Source organism: Rosa rugosa, chromosome 2, assembly GCF_958449725.1.
Source record: "Rosa rugosa chromosome 2, drRosRugo1.1, whole genome shotgun sequence".
Lineage (NCBI taxonomy): Eukaryota > Viridiplantae > Streptophyta > Magnoliopsida > Rosales > Rosaceae > Rosa > Rosa rugosa.
In genome coordinates this window covers 15,896,264-15,917,250 of record NC_084821.1, presented here as the reverse complement: position 1 = coordinate 15,917,250, position 20,987 = coordinate 15,896,264, and the positions used below count along the sequence as shown (strand labels likewise).

The 20,987-nt window shown below is 38.3% G+C and overlaps 2 protein-coding genes and 1 non-coding gene across 5 annotated transcripts; 1 reads left to right on the top strand and 2 right to left on the bottom strand.

Annotated features, from left to right (window-relative positions):
* Positions 1–1,663: 1,663 nt before the first annotated feature.
* LOC133733370 (glycine-rich RNA-binding protein 4, mitochondrial-like) lies at positions 1,664–3,739 on the bottom strand. Of its 3 annotated transcripts, none has more exons than XM_062161009.1 (5): positions 3,535–3,739; positions 3,003–3,071; positions 2,800–2,906; positions 2,657–2,700; positions 1,664–2,546 (listed from the first exon to the last, which is right to left on the bottom strand). In XM_062161009.1, the coding sequence occupies exons 1-5, from the start codon at positions 3,635–3,637 to the stop codon at positions 2,459–2,461; spliced, it is 411 nt and encodes a 136-aa protein (XP_062016993.1). In that variant the 5' UTR covers positions 3,638–3,739; the 3' UTR covers positions 1,664–2,458. The 3 variants fall into 3 exon arrangements, with proteins under 3 accessions (XP_062016993.1, XP_062016995.1, XP_062016996.1); XM_062161011.1 differs by having other exon boundaries at positions 1,664–1,790; positions 2,805–2,906; XM_062161012.1 differs by having other exon boundaries at positions 1,664–1,790; positions 3,535–3,738.
* Positions 3,740–4,305: 566 nt separating this feature from the next.
* On the top strand, positions 4,306–4,388 carry TRNAL-UAA (transfer RNA leucine (anticodon UAA)). The gene has a single exon. It is a non-coding gene; the product is annotated as a tRNA-Leu (tRNA).
* Positions 4,389–13,588: 9,200 nt separating this feature from the next.
* Positions 13,589–19,520, bottom strand: LOC133730431 (uncharacterized). Its single transcript, XM_062158023.1, has 4 exons — positions 17,284–19,520; positions 15,114–17,175; positions 14,309–14,549; positions 13,589–14,166 (listed from the first exon to the last, which is right to left on the bottom strand). Exons 1-4 carry the CDS (start codon positions 19,518–19,520, stop codon positions 13,589–13,591), a joined length of 5,118 nt encoding a protein of 1,705 aa, XP_062014007.1.
* Between the last annotated feature and the right edge of the window lie 1,467 nt (positions 19,521–20,987).

Genomic DNA, 20,987 nt, shown 5'->3' with positions numbered 1-20,987 from the left:
CAGCCTCAGCCTCAGCCGCACCCTAGGCCCCAGACTCAGCCTCAGGTACCTTATTGTTATGTTGTTAAACTAATTATATGCCGTACGTTTAATTCTCTTCCTGTAGCTCTTAAGCCCTGTTTTAGTTGTTTTAACTGGCAAATAATTAATTTGCTGTTTACACGTGCAGATGTGCCTACTCGAATTCAACTACTTTGAATGTAAAGGCTGTGACAAGGACTTCGCAAAATTTCAGAAACGTGTTGAAAAGGAATACGGTACGTTTCCGCCATCTGTGCATTGATCTTGATATTGTTCAGTTTGATTATCCGCCCATCTAACATGCATATTGAATTATTGATCTTGTTTTTTCTTTTCAACTAATTAGTTTGTTTGAAATTTGAATGACGTCTGTGTAGGTGTCCAAAAACCGAGTTTGGATAAACAGCACGGGATAGTGACTGTAATCGGGACTGGAGATGAAGCCGGACTTAAGAAGCTTCTTCAAAAAACCACAAAGAAAAAATACGTCGGGATTTTGCGAACTCCAAAGAAGGAAACTACTGAAGCAGAAAAAGGGGGCAAGGACCCTGAGAAAGAGACTAATCACCCACCACCACAACAACAACGACGTCCTGATGCAAATAACATGGGAGGAACAAGTGGAAGCATATTTCATGTTGGAGAGTCGAGCCGGATGGGCCAAATGGGTCAGTATCCCATGGGTCACCCAGGAGCCCCGCATGGTCAAATGGACCAAACAAGAGCCCAATATGGCCGGATGGAGCAGAGGGATCAATATTCCATGGATGGTAATCAAGAATCATCATTCCAGACCAAAAAAAATCAAGAATCATCATGGAACGCTTTCAATGATGAGAATGCCAATAGTTGCACCATCATGTGAAAGTGGCGGAATTTATTTTCTAGGTTTTGGTTTTATTTTTCTTGCGTTCTTTGGTAGCACATTGGGATAGTCATTGGTCACTACCTCTTCTTTTTCTCTTTTTAAAAACAAAAGTCACATTCGACGAGCCTTTGATGATCTTTTTTAGTTGTGTTGGTCTTTTCTTGGTTAAATTTGTTACATGGAGACATCTTATTGAGCAATATATGTTATTGGGACAAATATCATTCAACAATATTATGAAATCAGATTTTTTAATGCTCATTAGTCTATAATTGAATGAGTAGCTAGTATAAACAAAGGATTTTTTTTTTTTTTCCTTTTTACTTTGGGATTTGCTAAAAGTACATAATCCAAGTTGGATGTGGAACAAGAAAACAATCTTCCTCTATTTAAAAATAAATAAATAAATAAATCCATACTCCCTGATTTGCAATCCACATTGCTTTCTTTTTTTTTGTTGAAATTTTTACCAAAAAAAAAAAACCAAATTTAAGTTATTAAAAAAGAAAATATAAATAGTGGATTATATAATGGAAAATGTGAATTTCAATATCCTTAAATACATCATAACAATAATAATAAAAAAATAGAAGAAGGAAGATAATCAATTGAAGCTATACCAATTCCTAATTAGGATAATATTTGAGGGGATATATCTTCCTTTATGCATGCACTAGGAGGCTCTATTTCTGCAATTCGTCCAAATTTCTTTCAACATATTACAAGAACAAAACTTCTTCGTCATTCTCCCAAAAAAAAAAAAAAACAAACAAACAAACAAACAAACTACTTTTCATATATAAGATTATTACCAAACTACTGCAAGAACAAGAAAACTAATCAGATTTGAACTTGCTGGTTCCATGATAAGGGAAACGCCAGCATACCAATCCACCTTTACCTGCTCAACGAAGCAACAACTCTTGATATCAACGATCTAACATGTGACACAGCAGTAAATTCAGGATGCTGATCCTTTTTTTTTTTTTATGAAAGGAAGATGAAAATCCTTAAAAACATATATTAGTCTGGAATACTTAAGCATCCATAAGCAACTTAATTTGTGCAGGGCTCAACCATAAGCTACCATAATTAAGTGCATAAAGTTGGGCACAGGAACTTGCAGAAATAGGTTCATAGAGAAGGTGTTTAAATGACAATATCGAATAGCAAGTTAACCCAGAAAAAAAGGAGCATGGAGATTTGATTTGAGACAGTTGGGCAATCGCAATACCTACTTATTCAATACAAATATTCATAGGAGCAGATGATTGAAAGTTATGATGTGCAGCCACAATTAATACTCCCTTACAATAAGTATCTTACCAAATAGAGCAATTAATAAGACACATGTACATGACCGTCGGGACTAAAGCCTAAAACAAGTATTCATACTAAAAACAATTAACCTTCCAAGAATACCATATGTCCCCGGTTTCGTTAAGTATATAACAGGCAATGTTTTGTACATGAAAATTTGGATAATTTGTATAAAGGCATGCATAACTAGCATGCAGATGAGAAACAACAACTAGTTGCCAAAGAATACACAGCCACTAATAAAAGAATTCAATCCAACAAAATTAGAAGGTATAAGACTTCACCACTGAACTCCATGGAAATATTGACCAAACCATAGAGAAGAGTGACCAAGCACCTAGAGTTCAATACTAATATCAGTCTTCTCTATTATCTCAAAGAGAAAAACAAAAAAAGCAGCAAAGCTTTCATGTACAAACTAAACTATACTGGGAACAATGTCATTACCCCTTGTGTGCAAATTCCAAGCGGATCTGTCTGCCATCCAGTAACTGAGAAGAGTCGCAAACATTAACAGCTGATATTAATTCTCATCCCAAAGAACTGCAACACATAAACTACAAAGATATAACCACGATGGATAAAGTTACCTGACCATCCATTTCTTTTAGAGCAGTGCTGGCTTCAGTTTCAGATGTAAACTTCACAAACCCATATCCTTTTGATTTCCCACTCACATGATCGCATATAACTTTAACTGTGAAATATGATAACAGAGTTCCCTCAAGTAAATAGATGGCCACCAACAAGTAAGTAAAGACCTAAAATGTAATTGACAGCCTCCTAGAATTACCTTCAATTATTTCACCATGCTTTCCAAAAGCATCCTTAAGAACAGGTTCATTTGTATCATAGCAAAGCCCTGCATATTTACAGACAACTCCGGTTACATATCTTTCAAAGCTTATATTTTCTCAAGCAATACATGGCCCAAGCACTAAATGTCAAGTCTTCAATAGCAAGCATTCCATAACCATTGAAAGCTGAAAATTCAAAAGGGTTTTACACGAAATACACCATCAATTTCATTTTGCTCTATCAATTCAAAGATGGTACTTCTCCTACTGGAGCCTGAAGTGATTAAACACCAGTACATCAGACAACTTTCACATCAAAGTACTTCTCTACTCGCAATTTCACACAATGATGAGCAAAAGAAAACAACTTTAGATTAATTTCAAGTGATTTTGGGCTCCTCCTCGCAATTTCATTGTTGATAGATAACAAATATGCAGCTGATTATAAGATTTTGTTGACCCAGAAATTAACTTTGATTAAAAAAAAAATAAAAAAAAACTGATTTGAAGAGAGTAAGATTGAAATACCACCGACGAACAATTTGGTACAAGAATGGCGTGCCCGTGAATTCCTAGCCAATATGCTCCACTTCCGCCAAATGCTAACTCCTCCGCCATTCAACCCTCTCATTTCCGCCTAAGAGGGACGCAAAACGGCGTCGTCATGAGCTGCGAAAACTGAAACAACTCCGGTTGCGCTGAAATTAAGATGTTGGCTTTCAGTGGAGGTGCCGAGAAGCCACTGAGATTGTAAGATGACCCGACCCGTTTTGGGTATCGTGTGAAAATGGGCTTTGCAGGACTTCAACTGGGCCTGACCATTTCAGTCTCCCTTTACAAACGCCCAAGCCCAATAACCAATGAAGACATCTGAAACTTGCTCTTATTTTCTCTGAGATAATAGGTACCGAACAGAATTATCAAAAATGTAGGAGATTAATCTCAAGTCATCTTGGGTATTGCATTGTTATAATTCTGATAAGAACTTATGATAACTATTACTGAGTAGTTGTTAAATTATATAGCCTGCTATTTTTAGGATTTTGCATAAGTCTATTACATTTCCCTTTCTTTTCTTTTTTTTAAATAAATTACGTTGCCGTTTAGCATGGATGATAATGACGAACAACTGAAACAAGGCATGCATGGTATGCAAAAATTGATATTTCACTTTTCCGTTTTGGTTTGTATATGAGATAAAATAACTTTAAAAACACAATGTACAAAAACAAATTTTTTAAATAATCAATCTCATTAATAAGTAGATACATTAAATATATTTTGTCATTGAAACATCTAGCTGGTTTGCCCGAGAGGTTAAGGGGGAAGACTTAAGATCTTCTGCACATAAGTGCGCATGGGTTCGAACCCCATAGCCAGCACATTCACATTCTGTAAATTTTATTATATTTTTTACTAAGCTGATTTACTTCAACCAAAAACATAAATTTTTAATAAATATCTTACAAACATAACTATCCAGGGACCGGATCTTGAGACACCTTATTATACACAAGTTTTTACATCTCTTTTGAGCCATTAGATCTAGCTAAATCCAATGGTCTTGATTAAATTCCCTCACAGTGTGGAAATGACATGGAATTAAAAAAAATTATCAACCAAAAAATAAGAAAATTTAAATTAAACTTTTCTATAAATAAAACTCAAAACAAAAACTTAAGAAAGAGCATCATCTTCTTCGGGCAAAAAAAAAGAAAAATCAAAACCATACTCAGATGATCTGAGATTCTTAGAGGATATGCAATGCTATATAATGGGCATTGATTTCAATGCAACTCACGTTCTCCTCTCTAATTGATAGTCTATTCCATCACAATTCACCTCATTCACACCCTCCGTAAAGCAATGTTTTTGGGTTAAGAGTTCTTATAATTGTCATCATCACCAAGTAGGCAAGCAACCAATTTCACGTCGTACAACAAATATTCTGGGTTCATGACAATCATCCCACATGAACCCTAACTAATTTTCACCCAATTGCAATTATTAGATCATCAAATTCAAGCCCCTATCCTTTATTTAACGCATCACCCCCTTCATCAAATGATTCTTTTCACTCAAAAACCCTAATTTTTAAGTTCCACCTCAATCCAAACCCATGTCACCAGAGTTTGTTGTCTTCACTGCCCACTTCGCGCCGGTTCTTCCTTTTCTTTTTCTTTTTCTCAAGAACATAAGCATGTTCTTCTCATTGTATTCTTGAAACTTTATTTTGATTTATGTTAAGAAAACGACTGTTTAAATTTTTTTTTTTTTTGGTTGAGAACAAAAATTAATTCCATGTCATTTGCCACATCATCCGAGAAATTAATCAAGACCATTGAACCTAGCTAAATCTAATGGCTAAAAGGAAGTGTAAAAATTTGTGTAAAATAATGTGTCTCATGATCCGGACCCAACTATCCAATAGAACTAATTCTCTATTTTATTTAATTTTTTACTAAGTGAATTGGAATTGGTCTCCTCATTTCATTTTATAGTCCCTTTATATAGGGATAGAATTACAATGGAAACATCGATTAACATCAATTACAATAATGATATTAAATGCTGATTGTGATGTGATTGCAATTCCTTGATTCCCTCTTTCGTCAGTTTCTTTGACGAAGGCACATAATGTGTTTTTCCTTTAACATATATATATATATATATATATATATATATATATATATATATATATATTACATGGGGTCTATATGAATTTTTTTAATATATATCCTAAAAATTTAGCGAATTGTTAATTTATCTAGTATTAAATTATCAAGGTTCTACTGTAATTATGTCTCTATGCATAAAGGTTTAAATCATTTTAAGCTTATTTGTAATTTTCTGGATAAATTTTTATTTTTCTAAAAGTACGAGTAACTATGATCAATATAACATTATAACACTAGATTAGAGACTCAGAAGGCATGTTTCAGCATATTGAAAATGTTTACTCCCCGGAACAGATAGAGACAGTTGCAGGGAGGATAGCTGTGTGTATGGTTCAATCAAAAAATCTAGCACCTAGTTCCTTTGAGACAGATGCTTTGAACTGGCTGGTTTTGTAAACCAAAAATCAAGTTCAATCACTTCTACTTATGGACGACTCTATGAAGTTATTTGTGAAGGGCAATCATCTATACTAGGAGCTATGCTTAGGCATATTTCTAGAGATGGGAATGTTGTTGCACATTCTTTAGCTATGGTTGCCTTGCATCCAAGGCAGCAGCTGCGTTGGGAACTTGGGATACTATTTCTCCCTTATTCATTCAAGAGGCTTTAGCATCTTATTGAAATCCACTCATTGATTAATATATTATTATAATGGACCACCCTAAGCAGTGGCGGACGCAGGATTATATTTATGTGGGGGCAAAATCTCTTTGAAAGAAATAGAATGAACCTTAACGAAAGAGTTGGGTTAATATTTACTTTTAATACTTCTACAACTTCACAGTAAAAAAAAAAATCCAATCCATAAATATTTTGAAAACAAAAATGCATTTTTGAGCAAAACATAACAACTATCAATCAATATAACTCTAATTATATACAAGGAAAAAAAATATGAAAAAATAAGAAGAAGAGAATCAACAATCAACAATCTGCAAAATAATTAACAATACATGTAAAATAGACTATAAAGACAGTTTTGTTATAAAGTAGAGAGAAGATGGAGGGAGAATAATTGGGAGGAAGTAGAAGTGTTATCATTCAATCTCATTAGCCTCCTTTATATAGAGGTAGGGTTTACATCAAAGTACATAACTAATGAGTATTTACATGGACATCCACATAGATAATAATATTTACAACACTCCCCCTTGGATGTCCACCAATGAATGATGGTATTGGACGCGCTTATTGTTGCCTCTTTAAAAACCTTGCCAGGTAACAAAAACCCAGTGGGACAAAAATAACCCTGGTCGAAGGACAAAAAGAGCACAACGCGTATATGTCCTAGGTAGCATGCTTCTGGATGCTCCATCTGATTGTTGCAAGCCTCATTCATGTATGCGGTAAGCTACATGTACCATGTATAGTAGTTTGATATGTCTATCACTGAAGTGAGACCATGTGTGCTTTGCATATAGGGGCTCATCACAAATTTTCATACCTACAAAGTTTAAGCAATACCAACAAAACTAGATGATTTTCAATAAGCCTTACCTCATATGATAAGGTTAGAAAACAATCTCATATGCTTAAAATCATACACAAAGTAATAGCTAAACAATATAAAGAAATTGACACATTTAACTTTGTATAGTTTAAAACATTGAAAAATCATCATGGCATACCTAGCCATACACATCAATATCTTTATGTATCGATACGTCTCATCTAAGCTCTTCAAGAGCTCTAAATAATTCATAATTTTGCGAAAGTTAGAATATGTTGCAACATTATATTCATAATTCGAATTCGATTTCGTAGTCTTGTCATATTACTCATTGAGGCAATTTAGGTCACATTAACTATAACAGAATGAGTACATATGAGCTAGCTTAAGACTCTTTGATTCCATGAGTGAGCTTCAGGCTCTTTCGACCTTTCATGGACTTGCATTTGAATTATTCATGTATTTGAATCCCTTGAGGATTTGATAAGCAATACGCTTACAATGACACTTTACTTTTGAGATTTTGATTTTAGCAATGTGACTTTAAGATCTTCATAATATACGATGACAATGTGTCATAAATCTCTCGTCAATATAACAGCTATATGTAACACTGTATTTATAGAAAATTGTCATTCGTATAAGGGAAGATGTTCATAATCTCATGTCTCTATAAATAGACATTGTGTCGTAGTGATTTATCTTCACTTTAGTAAATACCCTTTTGTAACTTGTAGGGTTAAAGGTCTAAGTATTTGATCACGTTTCAAATATTCAATTTCATTGGAATTGCCTCTTTCCCATTTGGCCAGTAATATACTTTGTCGACATTCATAATGAAATGTGGTACAGCATCAATACAACCTTTAATGATTTTTGGTAGCTACCATATGTAAATTATCATCGATGATCATTAATCATAGATCACACACATTCTTATATGCATGCATTAGCTGTAATAAGCTTATTGATATTCGGTACCCATGCCACTTCTGGGGCATACGTTGTCACTTCCAAGACAATCATCTCTCATAGATGAATTATGTAGAATATGGATGTTTTTACGTATAATCTCGTGTATGAGCATTTATAGGGCTTGTATAATCTTCCATGTTTTGGGAGCTTAAAACTTTAGACCTGGTGGAAATAATCCACACAAATTCATGCCGTTATTCAAATGACAGTAGTCTTTCCTCCCCCTAACGGCGAGAAGACTGTCATATTTTGACCATGCTCAAAAGATGCGTTCAAAAATCTATCAATTTCTTTGGAGTGAATATGCTCATTGGTTGGTAGCGAACCCAAACTAAGATTTAGGTCAAAACATGTTTTATTCATTAGCATCAACCATATTGATTTATTATTGTATCACTATGACATCATTTTCTAATGGCGTACCTACACCCTCTGTATGTGTAGCCATATTAGGAGCTGTGATATTGTTTAATGACATTCTCTTCAGGAGAACCATGTCAATTGGATACACTTGCATCCCACAAATCAAATGGAGTCTACATTGTTTGTATTAATATGGTTGGTCTCAGGGACTTTAACCCAAGCAGATGGTCAATGCATTTTGTCACTATCTTTTATCAAATCACTAGCTTAGATATTTCTCAAGATCAAATTGAGATGGTGGATAAATATCTCACACCAATTCATGTTGTTCTTCAGGAACAATCTTTCTCCCCCTCATGGCAAGAGGATTGTCTCATTAAAGTGACAACTCGCAAATCGCAAATATGCGATTTGCTTGTGAGTAAGATTAGCAGTCATCAAACTTGTAAGTGATTCCATGCAACATGGTAGACAAAAGATTACGTAATCGATCATGCCAAATAGTGTATTTGGTTCAATGAACTTCTGGTTCATGACATTATATATATGCCTCAATTTACTGTAAAAATTTGACACAGTATATATCAGATAGCAAATAAATCTTCTCCAACCATATTGAAGGTACTTAGTGCGTCAATATTTCAAATTTGGTAACATGATGGTAGCTCATTTGGAGCCATAGATCAAGATCTACAAATCTTGATATGAGTGTTACCTTAGCTTGAGTAAACATCAATTGTGAAATATTGACAATTGGAATGGACCAAATTCATTTTGAACTGCTGGCCAGAATGATATACTCAAAATTTTAAGTGACTAGTTAATCGGATTAAGAAACATTTAGTTTCAATGGGAACTCAAGATGTTACAATAAATGTGAGGAATAACACAATAGTGCTTTCAACTTTGCTTATTATAAGCAAAAGACATCACGGATGTGTGATAATCTCAACATTCTTATTAGTCAATGCAATTTAATTTGACTAGTGCCATTTTGAAAATGGCTTGATAAACATCCACCAAATAGTGTACTATAGGCGACACAAGCCCAATTTTTAATTTCCTCACGTGTGGATGTTAAGGCAATTTTTACATTGACTCCTAATTTCTCTCTTGCCATGATCCACTTCTTGTGGCATTTCATGGTATAGCCATGTCAATTGGCTTTCTTACTATACAATGAGATCCTTGAGAGGGAGAGGTTATATATCTCTGGTAATATTGGAGGCACATGATCCAAGAAATTACACAGAACTTCTGGTCTGCTTCACTTCACAAAATGATAATTTTTTTTCTCTCCTCTAATCACACAAGAACATAATTTTATCTTGTGGGGAACGTAGCTTCTAGCTTTAGTCAAGTGTTCAAAATTGAACTTCAAATTCACATTGTCATGCGGAGGAGGGAACCCCAATACCCAAGCATTTAGAGGAACTTCCGGCCCTCTTATAATTATTGGGGATCAAAAATATGTGAGTTCATATATTCGATTATATAGCTTTGAGGATCTTCTGGCCCTCGTAATTGTATAAATTTGAGAGACTTCATGTCGCAATTAATCTCTGAGGAACTTCAGGCCCTCATGTAATCATATAAGAAAAATATTTTGATCGCATTGAATTTAATTACAATGGTCATTGAAATCCGTCTGAGCAATAAAATCATATCATACGGCCTTACCTTTTGAGCATACTTACACAGATAATTGTAAGATTGTATAACCTGGATATCAAAAAAAAAATATTGATCCGCCTTTGGGAGTTATTGATCCTGCCATAAATTGAATCAACATAGATAGTGGTCATCACTCTCATCACGTCAAGATTGCTTCTCATATTAATCACTTCGTAAATACATGTGCAGATGACAACGTGAGGCATATATTGATAATTGTAATCATGAAATATATGATGAAGGATTGATGCCTAATGACAATGAAGGAAACACACACAAAAAAATCATATACACTCATAAATACCGACAAAACCCAGAAAATGCTATTAAATAGGCAAGGAAAACTGATGCCTCTATTGCACCTTATGGGATAATACGTTTGGTTTTGTTTGCAAAACCAAAAATAAAGGAGAGAGGCATGATTATTGACAAAAAAAAAATACAAGCAGCATATCTCTCGTTTGCAGGAAAACGTATGATTCTATTTGCATGATCAACTGAAAACTTTCAGCAATTATACCCATATATGAACGCATGTGAAAACAAACACCAACATATTCTCTTAATTATATATGGAAAAAACCTCCTTTTCTTTCTGCCCAGCAATAGAACAATGAAATTCATGTGAATTGAAGGAAAAATAAACTCATAGATCAAGAATATCGGTTAAAACTAATAAAGTTGCACCGAATGACTTATGATCATCATAGAGCTAAACAAAGAAAAAAAATACAGCAGTCGTGCTGATAATGTGTTATAAAGTAGAGAGAAGATGGAGGGAGAATAATTTGGAGGAAGTAGAAGTGTTATCATTCAGTCTCATTAGCCTCCTTTATATAGAGGTAGAGTTTACATCAAAGTACATAACTAATGAGTATTTACATGGACATCCACATAGATAATAATATTTACAACAAGTTTTTTATTTATTTGTTTTATGTTTGTAGGCCAACAAACACAGTTTTTACTAATACTACATGTAAAAGTCTTGTATTACTCTAGAGTAGGGACTTTTATTGCTCTTCAACGGAGGTAATATTGCTGAAACAATTTCATTATGGTAAATACTATAAAGCAAATCAAACAAAACCAAGAAAATCAGTGGGTGCAACTGCACTCACTGGGCCTTAGCTGCGGCCGCCACTGACGCTAGGCATTGCTCTTATATTTCTACTATTAATTTCCTCCAAAATCTCATCTACACATGATGCACTGACTTCCTTTTAGCAAACCTATCATTCTCGTTTCATAGGGCTGAACACTTTTGTGATTCTTAGCACAAGAACCAATATGTCTATGGTTTTAAATTTTTAATAGCAAAATCAAAAGAGTTCATGTGACATATATGCATACAAAACTCCATTCCCTCAAGACAGATTAGCGTGCAATAGAACCTGGCATTGAGCTTATGTGACAATAATAGTAGCTTGTCTATACCAGGAAGTTTGCAGGAATAGATTGTAACTTTTAAGCAAAATTAATTAATTATGCCTGAATTTGGGTAACTCAGCTATATATCATGAGCAACAGAAAAAAGGATTTGCTCAACTTGGCATGATCTGCAATAACTGTTACGATTAGGCAAGAAATGAAATCTCAAAACATCAATTATTAAGGCTAAACTTATGAATATATACAATTCTTTTTTGTCTACCACCATCTGTAAACTTACTCACAGTCAACTTATTGAGAAGGTAGATTATACTGCAAGCTAGCTGGCAAGAATTTTTTAATTTTTTTTTTTTTTTTTTTTTTGTGAATACGGACAACTAACCCGCTAGGTCGGAGTGGTGGTTGTCCTCCCTAGGATTTCATTATTCATAGAAGGATATTGCCACGAGGGGGACATAGAGCCTATACCTCGGGCTAGATTGCATCCATATATCTTCAATAAGAACATCCTGAATAATATCAGGAGTGTCATCCACCCAAAACTCATCCAGCTTGGATGTACTAGCAAGGTGTGCTAACCGGTAAGCAACACCATTTGCTTCCCTAAAGACAAGTCTAAGAAGAATAAAGTTAAACTCTTGCAAATAACGTTTACAATCATCTAGGATAGCACCAACCTCAAACAAGTCTTCACCTTCTCTTGTGAGAGCAGTCAGCATCGTTTCACAGTCACCTTCCATTTCGACTCACTCCACTTTTGATGTATGGCGACTAGAAAGCCTGCACGGAGAGCTTCAGCCTCAACTTGCATCGCTGACTGCACATGCGGGATGTACTTGGCTAAGGCAACAACACACTGCCCATCAGCGTCCCTCTCCACTACTCCCACACCTCCACTACCACTAGCCTTGTGAAAAGCACTATCCACATTTACTTTGAACCTCCCACTCGGTGGGCAACACCATTTAGTCCTCATACATTTCACCTCGCCTCCAAGCTTAGCATGCACACTCTAGTAGTCAGAGAGGATTTTGAGAGCCCATGCAGCCATATTGTGGGTATGGCACTCACCCCCGTTCCACACTATATGATTCCTTTCGCACCAAATGGCCCAAAGTGAGACAAAAAAACAGATCAATCCTTTGTGAGTCCGGACCATCCATCACAGCTATCAACCACTTCATAATGTCATGCCCAGGGACCTCCTTATTCTTCAATTGAACCGGATTATCATCCCAGAGAGACACAATGATGGGACAATCCCTGAATAGATGTAGAGACGTTTCAGTCTCTCTATCATAGAACACACACTTTAAACTGGGTAGACAAATTTTCTTGGCCAATGCTGCCTTCGTTGGTAAGGTACCTCGACACAGCCTCCAAGCAAACGCTCTAATTTTTGGGGGAATGCCTGCCCTCCAAATCTTCCTCCAGAACACCTCAGGAGACCAACCATCACTTCTAGACGTTGAGGTCTGCTCCATTCGCCTCTCAAAAGTCCTGGCAACGTGATATCCGCTTTTGACACTATAGAGACCCCGTCTATCAAAGTGCCACATTAGCTTGTCTGATGAATCTCTTCAACTCAATGGGATACTTGCAATAATGCTCACTTCCTCCTCCATGAAAAGTTCTTCTAATAGAGGTAAAATCCATTCCCTGTCTTCCAGGTCAATGAAATCAATAACCTTAAAGTCCTCCGTACCCACCATCGGGAGTGAATAAGGTCGAAAATGGTGAGGGAGTGGCAACCAAGGATCCTGCCACACCGTGACAGAGCTGCCATCTCCAATTTGAAATCTCAGGCCTAGCTTTAACACACCTCTACCCACTAGAATACTTCTCCATGCATATGAGGGGTCATGACCAAGAGTAGCATTCATGAAAGAAGTATTAGGGAAATACCTGGCCTTCAGAAGATGAGCCACTAGCTAGTGAATTAGGTAGCTGAAGGAGACGTCAACCCTGTTTTGCAAGAAGGGCTCAGTTAAAGAAGATCATGTTCCTAAACCCCAACCCCCCTTCATGCTTAGGGCTACAGAGACGATCCTATGCCAGCCAATGGATCTTTTTGGCCTCATCTTTATCCCTCCACCAAGACTTCGCTATATTCTGATGCATGGCAGTACATAAATGTTGTGGGAGTTCAAAGCAACTCATCACGTAGTTAGGTATGGATTGTAAAACTGATTTGATGAGCACTTCCTTCCCTGACACACTCAATGTCTTGTCCCTCCGACCCTGTGTTCTCTTCTCAATCTTCTCATTCAAGAACGGGAAAGCTTCATCTTTCGAATAGCTTAATTCCGTAGGGAGGCCCAAGTATTTGTCATGCTTCTGCACTCGAGTCACTCCCAATAGTCCCGCAAGCCCAAACTGCTCATGGAGTGGCACATTTTTGCTGAAACATATGCAGCTTTTTTGGAAATTAACTTCTTGCCCTGATGCCTTAGTATAAGTGTGCAAGATGTGTTTAATTGCCCTACATTCTGACTCATCAGCTCTGAAAAAGATGAACGAGTCATCAGCGAAGAAAAGGTGGCTGATGCATGGGGCTCCACTGCAGATTGTGACTCCATGCAACACATCTTGTCTCTCCACCACTGATATTAACCTGGATAGAGCCTCTGCACTCAATAGGAATAAATAAGGGGAGATGAAGTCCCCTTGCCGTAATCCACGGGAAGGTGTAAGTAACCCTCTAGCCTCTTCATTAACCATGAAAGAATAGGTAACCCGTAACTGTCTCCACACATCCCATAATCCAACCTATCCATTCCCTACAGAACCCAAATTGCTCCATTACTGCCTCCAAGAAACCCCACTCCACACGGTCGTACACTTTTCTCATCTCTAGTTTCAAAGCACAAAACCCTACTCCTCCACTTCTCAGACGCTTCAGATAATCATGAGAAATCACAAAAGCCACAAGGGAATTATCAGAAATCAATCTGCCTGGAATGAATACGCTTTGAGATTGGGAGATGAGATCCCCAAAAGCGGCTTCAATCTAATTGCCAAAATTTTCGAACCAATTTTGTACAAAACATTGCATAAACTAATTGGTCGAAGTTGACTTACAGTCTCAGGGGCTTTCACCTTGGGAATGAGAGTAACATGGGTACTTCTTGACGCGGGCGGAAGTAACCCTAGGTTTACAAGCAATAAACCTAAAACAAAGATTCTGGAGTCCACCAGAGATAAAAGAGAAAACTCTCAATTTTGATTGATAATATGATAAAAGATGCGTTCTGCAGCCTTAAGGCGGCTTATTTATAAGAAAATAAACCCTAGGGCGACTAACAATGAAACCCTAAAGCCCATGGGTAAAAACGAAAACAACCCAAAAATAACTAGGAAAACCAAAACACCGGAAAATAGAAAAATGCAGTTTTGAGGCCCTAAAAGGCCACAGGTCGTGGAGATGCAACGAGTTTGATTTCTGGCGCGATTCCCTTTCCGGAAAGGTAAGGTGCGTCCCAAACGGACTCCGCGGAGCTGTTTCGCGTCTACTAGTCACTTTTTGTTTTCCTCCTTTAGCACGATCCAATTGTTCTTCAAATTGGGCTGCCACCTGTTCTGCATCAGTCTCCTCCACCTCCGAAGAACTCGACCCCGAGTTCTCTTCAGGATAAAGAGCCTCATCTTCACGAAACTCATGCAGATCAGCAACATTGAAAGTGTTAGAAATGCCCATCGAATCTGGAAGTGCAACAACATAAGCATTATCATTGATCTTCTTCACCACTTTAAAAGGACCATATTTTCTGGGCTTCAGCTTGTTATAGGTACTAACAGGAAATCTCTCCTTCCTCAGGAACACCATCACATCATCACCTTCCTGGAACACTTTAACTCGCCGATGCTTGTCAGCTGCAGCTTTATACTTTGCATTAGTTTGTTCCAGCTTGGCCTTAACTGATTCTCGAACAAACTGCACATCCTTGGCCATGCTTTCAGCAGCAACACTAACACCAGGAACTTTAGGAAGCTTTACCAAATCCACCACATGTCGAGGAACAGCAGTATAAACTAATGAGAATGGGGACTTCCCTGTTGCACTATGTACAGCACTGTTATAAGCAAACTCCACCTGCGGCAAAACATAATCCCACTGTTTGGGCCTATCTCCACAAACACTCCGAACCATGTTACCCAAAGTTCTATTAGTAACCTCTGTCTGTCCATCAGTTTGAGGATGAGCTGTGCTGCTACGGTTCAAGGTTGTTCCAAACATTCTCCACAACGTAATCCAAAAGTTACTAAGGAATTTCGTGTCTCTATCAGAGGTGATGGACTTGGGCACTCCATGCAAACGAACCACCTCCCTGAAAAACAGTTTGGCTATATTGGACGCATCAGCAGTCTTCTTACAAGCTATAAAGTGCGCCATCTTAGAGAACCTGTCAACTACCACAAACACAGAATCCACACCTCTTTGGGTACGGGGTAATCCCAGCACAAAATCCATAGCAAGATCCTGCCAAATATCATCAGGAACAGGTAAAGGAAGATAAAGTCCTGTGTTTTGGGACTGACCCTTAGAAACCTGGCAGGTGTAGCACTTCCTCACGATAGTTCCTGCATCCTTTTTCAACTGTGGCCAGAAATACCTCTCCTCAAGGCTAGCAATAGTTTTGTCTCGGCCCAAGTGTCCACTCAAACCCTCTCCATGCAGATCTCTAATCAGTTTCTCTCTCAACGAAGAACTAGGGATACATAGCCGATTGCCTTTGAATAAATATCTTTCATTCACATAAAAATCTGCAACTGCATTATTACTACTGCACTTGGTCCAGATCTCCTTAAAATCAGTATCTTCCTCATACAACTCTTTCAAGAGCTCAAACCCCACAATCTCCTGGGCTAAAGTGACCAGCAAGGAAGTCCTCCTACTCAAAGCATCTGCCACCCTATTAAGAGTACCAGATTTATGTTGAATCACAAAAGAGAATTTCTGCAGAAAACTCACCCACCTTGCATGCATCTTATTCACAGTTTTCTGACTGTTAACGTACTTCAAGGCTTGATGATCCATGAACAGTACGAATTCTCTCTGAATCAGGTAGTGCTCCCATTGCCTCAATGCTCGGAACACTGCATAAAATTCTTGATCATAAGTACTCCACTTCTGACGAGCTTCACTCAGCTTTTCACTAAAGAATGCTACTGGTTTCATCTCTTGTGACAATACAACACCTACTCCCACGCCACTAGCATCACATTCAACCTCAAAAACCTTATCAAAATTAGGAAGAGCGAGAACTGGTGCAGTACAAAGTTTCTCCTTGATCAAGGCAAAACTCTTCTCTTGTTCCTCTCCCCACTGAAATTTTCCTTTCTTCAAACATTCAGTAATAGGGGCAGTAATGATACTGAAATTCTTCACAAACCTCCTGTAGAAGGTAGCTAAACCATGAAAGCTCCGCACCTCAGAAGCTGTTTTTGGAGCTGGCCATTCTCTTATAGCTCGTACCTTCTCTTCATCAACCTGAATGCCTTCTTCTCCAACCACAAATCCCAGAAATAATAACTTGCTGGTGCAGAATGTACACTTTTTCAGGTTGATGTACAGTTTATTCTCCTGTAAAGCTCCCAAAACCTGCTTCAAGTGTACCAGATGTTCTTCTTTGGTCCTGCTATATATTAGTATATCATCTAAATACACCACTACAAAGGAACCAATAAAAGGTCGAAGAACCTAGTTCATAAGCCTCATAAAGGTGTTGGGTGCATTAGACAACCCGAATGGCATAACCATCCACTCGTACAAGCCATCCTTGCTCTTAAAAGCTGTCTTCCATTTATCTCCTGGCTTGATTCGAATCTGGAGATATCCACTACGAAGGTCTATCTTGGTAAACACTTTGGAACCTTCTAGCTCATCAAGCATGTCTTCCAAACGAGGAATAGGAAACCTGTACTTCACAGTTATCTTATTAATGGCCCTGCTATCAACACACATCCGCCATTGATTGCCCTTCTTAGGAACAAGGAGGACTGGAACTGCACAAGGACTCATACTCTCTCGAATGAACCCTTTTTTTAACAAGTCTTCAATCTGTTCTCTCATAATCTCATTCTCCTTGGGACTCATTCGGTAATGTGGTAGATTGGGCAAGCTAGCTCTAGGCACCAAATCAATCTGATGCTGAATGTCTCTCATAGGTGGTAACTCATTGGGCAACTCATCCGAGATCAACTCTTCAAACTCTCCTAACATATTCTGCACTTCCTTAGGAATCACCACCTCTTCCTTTTCTGCAGCCAACAACCCCTTAATCACCACTGGACAGAAAACCTCAGATTCTTTAAAGGCCTCCTCCATCTCAAATTCACTGCTAGACAAGGTCAGAAAACTCTCCCCTTTCTTTCCACCAGATTTCTCAAATTGACACACAGGAGCCATAGCAATTTTATGGTTATTCCACATAAACAACATCACATTATCTCTGCCTTTATACGTCACATCCACATCAAATTGCCAAGGTCGTCCAAACAAAATATGACAAGCATCCATATCAATAATGTCGCACATAACTTCATCTTTATAATGCTTACCAATGGACACCGGTACTTTGCAGGATTCAACAACTCGAACTTGTGGACCTTTCTTGACCCACCCGAGGGAATAAGGTGCATCATGAGGCTGCGTAGGTAACTGCAAATACTCCACCAGTTTCTTGGCTACAAAATTTTCGCAGCTGCCATTATCCATAATTAAATTGCACACTTTGTTATTAATGGAACAAAGGGACCTGAAAATATTGCGTCGCTGCCCCTCCTCTTTAGGACATAATAGTACCCGCTGCAACACAATATTAACCTTTTCAGGGGACTCCTCCTCCACAAACTCAGCCCCATCATAATCGCCATCTCTTCCAACTTCTTCTTCATCCTCATCATAATCATCTATAAGGGCAGTTCTCCTCTCAGGGCATACATTAGATCTATGGCCAGGCTTGTTGCATCGATAACAAATGTCTGTTGTAGGCCTAGCATAAGGATTATTAAGCCTCTGGTTCGGGGCCCTGTTTTGAGCACCACTAGAACTGCCAGCCCCTTTAAAAGGAGGATAGGAAGCCCTAAAAGCACCTTCTGTTTTCTGCAGTGTGGTTTTACCCTTCTCAGTCGAGGCGTTTGCTAAATCTGTGCTCCTTTGGTAGTTATATCTCTGGAAAGAAGAAGCTCGTGAAGGCTTCTCTAACAACTTTGCCTTCAATGCTAGGTTTGAAGCTTCTGCCATAGTATGAACAGTTTGTAACCCAATTTTGTCCTGAATGGAAGGCTTCAGCCCACTGACATAGCGAGCCACCTTCTGGCCTTCAGTTTCTCCTAGTTCATTATGCTCTGAGTAGCGTAAGAACTCAGCGATGTAATCAGCCACTGTCCTAGTTCCCTGGACACATTCAATATACAACCTGTACAGAATCTGCTCATAATCGTCCGGCAAGAACCTCTCCATCATCAGCTGCTTCATTCTTCGCCATGTCTTAACACCCTGCTTCCTCTGCTTCTTTCGAGTGTTCTGCAATTTATCCCACCAAACTGCAGCAGTACTCTTCAATCTCCATGCAACATGCTTAACCTGCTTGTGTTCAGGAACTTCCATAATCTCAAAGAACCTGTCCACCTGAAGCTGCCAATCTAGATAATCTTCTACACCCAAGTTACCCGAAAAGAAAGGAATTTCGGCCTTGACTTTGTAATCTTGGTCAGCTTGTCCTTGTGGTTCATATTGCACAACCTCTTCTTCAGACTCAGATTCTGAAGTATGAACAACAACCTCTCTACGTGGAGCCCTAACTCGCTGGCCTCCTTCCCTGCCTCTATTCTGATCGTTATTGTTGTGGTTGTTCCTCTCTCCCAACAACCCACGAATTTCTCCAATCTGTTGGTCCATCCGATTGTTCATGGTGTTGATGGCAGCGGTAAACGCTGCTGTGAGAGCTTCGATATCTGATTTTGTAACTTCACCCATTGCTACCAAGGTAAATAGGAGAGACAGGGAAGACCTGCTCTGATACCAACTGACGCGGGCGGAAGTAACCCTAGGTTTACAAGCAATAAACCTAAAACAAAGATTTTGGAGTCCACCAGAGATAAAAAAGAAAACTCTCAATTTTGATTGATAATATGAAAAAAGATGCGTTCTGCAGCCTTAAGGCGGCTTATTTATAAGAAAATAAACCCTAGGGCGACTAACAATGAAACCCTAAAGCCCATGGGTAAAAACGAAAACAACCCGAAAATAACTAGGAAAACCAGAACACCGGAAAATAGAAAAATGCAGTTTTGAGGCCCTAAACGACCCCGAAAGCCTGAAAAATGCCACAGGTCGTGGCAATGCAACGAGTTTGATTTCTGGCGCGATTCCCTTTCCGGAAAGGTAAGGTGCGTCCCAAACGGACTCCGCGGAGCTGTTTCGCGTCTACTAGTCACTTTTCGTTTTCCTCCTTTAGCACGATCCAACTGTTCTTCAAATTGGGCTGTCATCTGTTCTGCATCACTACTAATTTGGCGCAACACCTCTCTTGAGCTCAGGAAGGTCCTAACTGCATCAACCACGTCTGAGCCAACAATAGACCAGAACTGTTGGTAAAAACAAGGAGCGAATCCGTCGGGGCCAGGGGCTTTGGAAGGATTCATTTGTTTCAGGGCCAACCAAACTTCCTCGTTACGTATGGCAGCTTTCAAACTCCTGTTCATCTCTTCCATAATGACTTTGGGAAGCGCCGATGTTACTTCCCTAATATTCAGTGGGCATGATGAGGTGAAAAGGTCCCTGAAATAAGAAAATATCACACCCTCAATGTCATCATCTTCTGTTCTCCAGATGCCATTAGAGTCCCTCAGACCGTTAATTAAATTCTTCCATCTTCTGTTCGTAGCACATTGATGAAAGAACCTCGTATTCATATCTCCATCAAAAAGCCACAGAACCCTAGACCGCTGCCTCCAAAAGGTCGATCTCCTCCTTTTGTAGTAAAGTTTTGAGCTTTGTTTCTAGGATTAATCTATCATGTATCGGTGGAACTGAAGGAGCTCTATCTAAAAAACTCCCCAACTTTTCTCTGACTTCTTCTATTTCCCTTTTCAGACCACTAAAGCGCGCATGACTCCATGTAATTAATGCCTCCCTCGTATTAGTCATCTTGTTACTAACCCGAGAAAAGGGATCAGCTCCAGTTGCACTCTCCGACCCCGCTTCAACAACTGCTTTACAATCATCCTTTCTTGTATAGTCCAATTTCCCATTTAAATTCATCCAAAGATTTCAAATCATTCTTTTTCTTACTCTTATGAATTTGAGAGACATAACAACGTACCAAGACATCCTGTTCATGCAAGCCTACAGAGTTGGGTAACTTTCTCAATTGATTTCTCTTGTTGAAAATCCAAATCAATCAGACAACAGAACAAGCAGATAACATGAACACAAAAACAA

Bases quoted from the DNA above. Each gene is read 5' to 3' on its own strand.
- LOC133730431 (XM_062158023.1), bottom strand. From the start codon at position 19,520: ATGGGTGAAGTTACAAAATCAGATATCGAAGCTCTCACAGCAGCGTTT. The intron at 17,176-17,283 runs GTTGTCTAATGC...AATATATAGCAG, and splicing joins TGGATGGTTATGCCATTCGG to GACCAAAGAAGAACATCTGG. The intron at 14,550-15,113 runs GTGGCAGCCCAA...TTTGGCAATTAG, and splicing joins AGGAGACTGATGCAGAACAG to ATTGAAGCCGCTTTTGGGGA.
- LOC133733370 (XM_062161009.1), bottom strand. From the start codon at position 3,637: ATGAGAGGGTTGAATGGCGGAGGAGTTAGCATTTGGCGGAAGTGGAGC. The intron at 3,072-3,534 runs GTATTTCAATCT...GTAAATATGCAG, and splicing joins TACCAAATTGTTCGTCGGTG to GGCTTTGCTATGATACAAAT. The intron at 2,701-2,799 runs GTAACTTTATCC...GACTCTTCTCAG, and splicing joins TAAAAGAAATGGATGGTCAG to TTACTGGATGGCAGACAGAT.